Source organism: Manacus candei, unplaced genomic scaffold (assembly GCF_025592945.1).
Source record: "Manacus candei isolate 608988 ecotype Guabito, Panama unplaced genomic scaffold, ASM2559294v1 h1tg000028l, whole genome shotgun sequence".
Lineage (NCBI taxonomy): Eukaryota > Metazoa > Chordata > Aves > Passeriformes > Pipridae > Manacus > Manacus candei.
In genome coordinates this window covers 6,495,315-6,502,881 of record NW_026138076.1, presented here as the reverse complement: position 1 = coordinate 6,502,881, position 7,567 = coordinate 6,495,315, and the positions used below count along the sequence as shown (strand labels likewise).

Sequence of the window (7,567 nt, the reverse complement as noted above, 5' to 3'; positions counted from 1 at the left end):
TCCTCAGTCAAGACAAAGATCTGTGTAGTATTCTTAAAATGTGTTACATAAATAAAGCTAAAAGAGGACCCCAAACCTGAACACGGTACAAAACAAGAATGTTGAGCCCTCTCTACTACATTTAATTCAGCAAGACCTCTGAATGGTGTGTGCCAGTGACAGCCTGCTCTGAGAGGCTGGTTTGGATATACCACCACTGGTCTACTGGAGCTGAGGGAAATGGGCTGTCCCAGCAGTAGTGCCCCATCTATGCACGGTACCCTACTTTGTGATCCTGCGGCCCCTCAGGGTCTCTGGACACCTCTGCACTGCCCACTCACCACTTGACACCTTTCCCTGTCAGGTTTTGCAGATCCCTTCTAGTGTTTGCCATCCTCTCAATTCACTGCCATGTCCTTACTTGGTGCCACCATCCATCCTCCAGCATAATGTCCCTCATGCTATAATGCCTTTCTTCTTCATCTCAGCAGTCTCTTGATGTTGGCCTGGATCCAGTAGCCAGCCTTCTCCACAGCTCTTTCAGGGCCTGTGCCTGTACCTGGCAATGTGGTTGCTCAGACATGGCCCATCTACATGCCTCCATAGATCTTCCCCACAAGATTCTTACAGCTTACAAGGCATCTCTGTACTCTGTAGGCTCCCTCAACATCTCCCTGATGAATTTTCAGCTGAGATGTGGGGGGGAGAAGGCTGCAGAACTGATTCAGCATCCCAAAGGTTCTCCAGCAGTCAGGGACACAGGGCAGACTGGCCCAGAGAGTGGATCCTCTGAAGGTCCTAACTGTTATTTAGGACAAACACAGGCCCTGTTCATAAGAAGGGTTCTCTGAGCTTATCCTCAGAAGACAAATGCCTCCCAGCTCCATGCCATGTAGAAGCCACTCAGGCTGTAGGAAAAAGGAAACTTTTAATGATGCCAACTACTGAGAAGCCACTGCTAGCCCAGCCAGGCCCCCATGATGCAGAACGTCAACCAATATCAAGAAGATCCACCCCCATGAGGGTTTTCAAGATGACTGTGCCACCAACAACATCCACAGCGGCGCAGGACTTCACCTGACAGCACAATGCCTTTACATCCATCTCCAAACTGATATATCCATCTCCAGACTGATCTGTCCAAGCAATCAGACAACCAACCTACAAAAACCAACACAGGGCAGCTAACGGAGAAACCCCAGTATTATCATCTTCAAACCTGAGTGCAAAAATAAACTTGACTTGCCCATCTTTAGCACAGAGCAGCAAGTATATCTTAAAAACAAGCTACCCCACCCACCTGTAAAGAAGAAAGAAAAGTCACCAAAATAATACTCTGAATACAGGATTCTTCCCCTGAGAAAGAAATGAACAGCTCGTGATATGTAATAACATCCTTTAGTGCCTGTCATACAGAGAAACAACAGCTCTGGTAAGGGCACAGTAAAAACTGCTGCCACCATCACTCTGTGTCGTTGGAAAGGGCACCACCTATTGTCGAGCTACCTGATATGTTCCACCAGCAGACACAATATTTAATTATGCTTTAATAATCTGGGCTGAAAATTTCTGTTTGCCTCCAGCAATATTTTTATATTACCACACTTCAATTGTCAGTCTTAAAGTTCAAATTATTTCCCTAAGTAAGGACAGAGAAAAATATTCCATTTCTTATATTTAAATAGGGAGAAAGACTCTCAGAAATCCCCAGAGTGCTGTTGAGGAGCTGGAAGCAGAGAGGAGCTCAGGGCTATTCCAGGACTCAGAGGAAATAAGGGCATGAACTGAGACAGAGGCTAGTGAATCAGGATGGACTGTTTTAGCAAGGGTAGGAGTTAAGCTGGGTCTCCACATTGAACTGCAGTCCTGTCTCCAGAAAGAAGGCAAGTCCACCAGCAGTATCTCCACTTTAAAACATCACAACTTGAGAGACTAATCCCCAAGCTGGTCCTTGAATCACACTGCCAGAAGGAAGTCCTGTAAGGAAGGAGCATACAACCAATAAGGCATTCACCAATGTTGTGGTCTAGTAACTGTGGCTCGGGATCAGCCATGTCAGATCTAAAACAAGATCTGCCAAGCTTTCTGTGTTCCCCAAACCTGCTTTCCCTGCTCTCTTGAACAGCTTGTGTGTTAGGGCTTTGCTGTGGAAATGCACAAGGCTGACTTGTTTCTGCAGCAATCCAAGCTACAAGGCAATTAAGTCATAGGAACAATTCTGCAGGGGTCAATTTGGGTCAAAGCCAGTTGTCCTTAAACTGAGCTAATAAAATAGGCTGCACTCTAGCCAGCACTTTGGTCTCAGGTGTCTTTCTGCACTTCCAGGACAACACAAAGGAATATCTGCATCTGACCAGAATAGAGCAGGCTTGGGAAAAGCCAGACAGGCTTACTTAGCTCCGAATCCACAATAGTACAGAGTTGTGCTTCCTCAGGATCCAGCCTGTCACTGGCCCTGACCTAAAGGGTCTTGCTAAATCAGGTCTATCCAGAACACTTCCCTCCCCCAAATTCCCATGATTCCAGTGGTCAGACTGGCCTCTCTAAAGTACACCACTGCTCCACTCTCCCATAAGTAAGCTAGGCTGGAATAGCATATTTTCAGCTACTTCAGGCCAAAAAAAAAAAATCTGACACCATGATCCTCATTTTCAGTAATGTGAGCATTCAGCTCCCACTTGCAACACTGAAATTCAGGCCACAACTCTGTTCCTTTTTATGCCTGCAGATGGTTGCTTCATCTCCCTACAGATGGTATCCTGAAGCCAAGGCAAGTGGCTTTCATGAAGAACTCCAAGGCTACTATTTGACAAAATCTGATACAATCTGAAGCCTGGTTTTCCAAGGAAAGACAGAACGCTATAATTGTGGCAAAAAATCTTTATTAAACTAGATTTTGTAAATTCCTTTTCACATTAGAAATTCCAAATGCAGATTACAAAATTATTTCAGTAAAAAATGAAAGTTAAAGTTAACAGCAAAATTACAACTTTATACAAATAAAAAAATCATTTTTTATTTTAATTTAAAAATAGAAATTTATATCTTCCAATATACTTACTGGTCCTAACAGCTTTTACAAGTGGTAGCTGCAGTACTAGGTCTTTTCACATGCATATTCACATATAGTCATTTAATCCTCTGCACAATTTATTTAGCTGAAATAGCATGAACAGTTGGGTTTTGGTTGGGTTTGGGGGGGAGGTACCACATGATATTAAAAGCAAAAGCCAAAATATCTTGAAATATTTTTTAAAATAACATTTTTGCCCTACTACTTTCACAATCAACTGAAATGTTTTTCAGCGGTCACATTACTTCAGACAACTTTCTGCATTGCACCTCTGGGTCTTTTTTTTTTTTTTACTGTAAGATCACCCATCAATGTTAGCACAAGCATTAATTTTGTACAATAAAAACAGGATAATTTTCCTAAATTAAAATGTGGGATAACTATTAAAATGTTTTGTAAAAAAGACACCAAAAGTCATATATTAAAGTCATCACAATCACATGCTGCTGAAGAACAGAATAAAAAGTGGTACACAAAATAGGTATTTTAACAGTCACACATTATTTTAGAGTGCTGGTGGCAATACTGCTGTTTTAATTAAAAGTGTAAGATGATACAGAATTTACATGATACTTCAGGATTCTCACTGATGTAACTGTAAAAGACATCAGAAAGGCTGGAACTTCTAAAATGTAACCTACTTTAAAATACCATTTGGAAACAATTATATTTCATAGAATTTGTCACAGAATACATTATAAAACCAGTCAGAGAATACAAGATCTCCAGTGTTGTGTTTCTGGAATACTGGCAAGTAGCTGAAGGCATGAAGATTCTTACTGATAAAACTCTACTTACTTAGATCCTTACTGATAAAAATCTACTTACTAACTCACTGTGCACTAAACTCCTTCTCCATTCTGCATCAAGCTCAGCACAGCTTTTAAGCACATGCTTGAGATCCTAAAAAAGAAAAAGCTTGAGCTCATCATATTTTCTCTGAGTTGGAACTGCAGTGCCTCATCTTGAATTGCTGAAGCTGACAGAGGCTCTGTCACTGTTTTCAATAGAGGCAAGATTGGTTCTACCCATGTTACAATTTTAAACCATCATCTTCCATCAGAGTTCAGCTGGTAGTCAAACAACTTATACTAGGTGAATGATCAGCCTATAACCAGACAGGGTTTAGTAAGTAGAGCACTCTAGCGAACCTCAACCTGTACCCAAAAGGACAATTAAAAGAGGAAGAGAGAAAACTACCCCAAACTGCTCTTAAGCTGTGAATTTCTCTGTTGACTTTTGACAGACTGAAAAAAAATTCTCCAAGCAATGGGTGGAGCAATGGAGGTTTTGCCCGGAACATTTTAAACATATTTATCCAAATAGGACTATGGAAGGACACTGAAGCTCAGCGGGGACAGCTGCTTTTCTGAAAAGTCCTGGCCCATTTCCAGAGACTGTTTATGCACTTTTAATTCTTCAACCTCATTTGTCCCCTTGATCTTGCACTCTTAGCTTGCAGTGGCGATTTTGAAAGAGGCTCAGGAAGTGGTGACTTCAAAAATAGTCCCGAGCACATTGGTCAGAGCATTTTCTGGGGAAGTGAGAGTCAAGTGCCACCATTATCATCCACTTGTGAAGCCAGAAGGCAAAAAGCTGAGTGTTTCTTATCTCCAGGGTAAAGTTGTCAACTAGATTATGATGAACAGATGGACAAGACAACAACTCTTTCTGTTCATCTTTCAAAATAAAATCTAAGCTGTCTTTGTTCATGTCGGGAATGGTATGAATATGCTTGAATGAATCAGGCTCCCTCCCCAAAAAACCAGAAGTGTTGGTACTTTCCTGTTTACAAGCACATCACTGTAGGGCTTGGGCATCCAGAAGCTCAACACGCAACAGCCACTCAGGTCAATCAACAGGGTTGGTACTTCAAAGAGCTGTCCCAGAGAGCTGTACCTTAATTTGTTATAAACAGTAGCACTAAGGAAAACCTGTTCAGGAGCACAAGGGACAGCTCTTGGTGAAAAATAAAAATCCTAGCTCTGCTAGGACAAGACAGCTGATAGTCTGAACTGTTGTCTTGAGGCCAACTGCCTAAACGGCACCTCAGTCCATTTTAGGCACTGTCACAGAGGATGAAGTGTGGGCTTCACCACACAGGACATCGTGCAGTGGCAGCACTCTGCTAGTGCTGTTTGGGGGACACAGGTCTTTTGAATTTCACCACTGGTGACCAGAGCAGGCCAGAGAGAAAGAAACAGAGAAAGGACACAATTCAGATGAACTAAGTACCCACAAAAAATATAAAACTTATTATGGCAGTCTATTATTTTAGAAAGAGTCCCTTTGATTAAGTATTATTCAAGCTACTCTTCCACTTGAAATCACCATGAAAACATTATTATATCTGTTGAAGCATGACAAACTCATTTTTAAGTCTACTGTGCATTACACTCACTGTGTATGTATCACAGTAAACATGGGTATTCAGGAAATACCATGTCTTTCAGCTTGTCAGCAACTTATACAGACACATTTTCAAGTGAAATCTATTTCCGTGGACAGTTTTTCTCACAGAAGTTCCTTGCTTATTAGTACCCATGCACACAAATGGCAGAACTTGCACACACATATGGATTCATACACAAACTCTTATGTGCATGTAGGTCCTGCAAAAGTGGTTAAAAACTTTAAAAACACTCCCATTAATCTTTAACCTATTAATATTATTCCTAATACAAAACTCAGACCTGTTCTGAAAAAGCCTTAAAACAAAATTAATATTTTAAGAATATGAATATTTCAAGAGGCAAAGATGTAAATAAAAGTAGTAATGCATTCTAGAAGATATTTCTATTTTAAAAAGTGTTCTGATTGTCTACTGGAAACATTTGCCAAAGTACAGATGTTTATATTTCATCGTGGAGAGGTTTTGTTTGCAGTTTTTCTATGTTGTTTTGGATTTTTTTTTTACATAGGTATTTCTAGATGCTTATGCCACACCACCAAAACCAGAACTTTTGTACTCTCAGACTTTCCAGTTAGGCAATTACCAGTGCAGTATAAGCATTCACTTTGATGTAAAAAATACATTTAAAATGTTTCACAATCATATTTTCTACAAGGAAACCAAACTTAATACACAGAGAATGAAGACATCACTGTTAGACACAGTGAAAGAGTACTCAATGTGGTTCACTTAAAAAGCCATAAAATAAGAAACACTTTTAATCCAGTAGATGGTAAGGGCAAAAATGTAAGGGCATTTCCTGCAAAATTACAGTATTAGCCATGTGTAAGAAGAGACTGAACTACAGCATTGTGTGTTTCCCTTTAACAAACCACACTAAGTCTGCAAAATTACCAAACATGGAGCTGGCCTTAATGCACAGGCCATTATATGCAACTTCCAGACTTGAGAGAAGTTTAGAATGGAATAAAGACAATAGAACTGGTCAACCCATCACAACATAACCACTAAAGCAGACTTTTGAAGAAACCTGGAAATATTTAGCACTCAGCTGTAACTGTATTTGAAATATCAGTAGTTGCCCAGTTTCACTCTCTCCTTTTGTTCTTCTGAAGGGTTGAGCACAAAGTTCTGAATCACAAAATAACTGTACAAGGTACTATGTTTTAAAAGCACAGAAGTCACGGCAATCAAAATGTGTGAGGGTCAAAAGAAATAGATTAGGTATGCTGAGAAGACAGTTATATTTAAAAATCATACCTTAACTTCCCTTTAAGACATCACGTATTTCTCAGCAAAATTCTTGATCTATATTTCTGAGACTTCAAATCCCTTAAGTATCTTCTTTTTTTGCAGGTTCAAAAAAGGATCCATTTCACACAAAAATTTTATTGGAAACATTATGACAAAACCACTTACTGTAAATTGAAGTAATTTCTAATAAAATATCATCCTTTAAAACAGATTACAAAATACTAGTAGAGTTGTTCAAAACATCGGTCTTTTTTCTGTAATCTGGATGTAATCACACACCTCAGTTTCTATATTCCTCTTCTCCACAACTCCTCAAATGAGCATGACTTTCAGGCAACCTGGTTTTATTTCTGTGAACCTATAAAACAAGAAAAAATGAATCTTCACCATGAAAGCTATGTGCAATGCCATCTCCTTCAATCTTCAAACATATGGAAAGTGGTAAGGTTCTCAGTCAAGGATACGTGCATGTGAGTCAAGAAATCAGCACTCGAATGTGACAGTAAAGGAGGATTTTACAGAATCTGGAGATGCAAAGAGCTGGAAATAGCAGAAACTAAGATAAAAATTTAAGAAAAAGCTGCCCAGTATTCTTGGTTATATTCATTCTGCTCCTCTATTCCTGCTTCCCATTCACTCCCTCTTCTTTAAAAATGGATTTTAACTCTTGTATTCTGTAGAAGGTAAGAAGGAAACGGGGACAGAAGTCTATGTTATTTTTGAGTCACCTTCACAAAGTGCTCTAGAGAAAAAGCAGCAAACACACTGATGCTGGCCCAGACTTGCTAAATTGCTATCCCCCATAAACTGAGCACTAAGGCAGGTATTGAGAACCAATAAAAAGCAGG

General features: G+C 39.8%; 1 protein-coding gene across 13 annotated transcripts in view; it reads right to left on the bottom strand.

The window, feature by feature from the left end:
- Positions 1–2,844: 2,844 nt before the first annotated feature.
- The window catches only part of N4BP2 (NEDD4 binding protein 2), a 40,462-nt gene continuing 35,739 nt past the window's right edge, over positions 2,845–7,567 (bottom strand). For 10 of the 13 annotated variants that reach the window (XM_051789887.1, XM_051789886.1, XM_051789881.1 and 7 more), the window contains one exon: positions 2,845–7,077. In XM_051789887.1, the coding sequence (XP_051645847.1) occupies positions 7,032–7,077 (46 nt within the window). In that variant the 3' untranslated portion in view covers positions 2,845–7,031. The remainder of the gene's footprint in view (positions 7,078–7,567) is intronic. The other 3 variants (XR_007904889.1, XR_007904890.1, XM_051789885.1) reach the window with 3 other exon arrangements.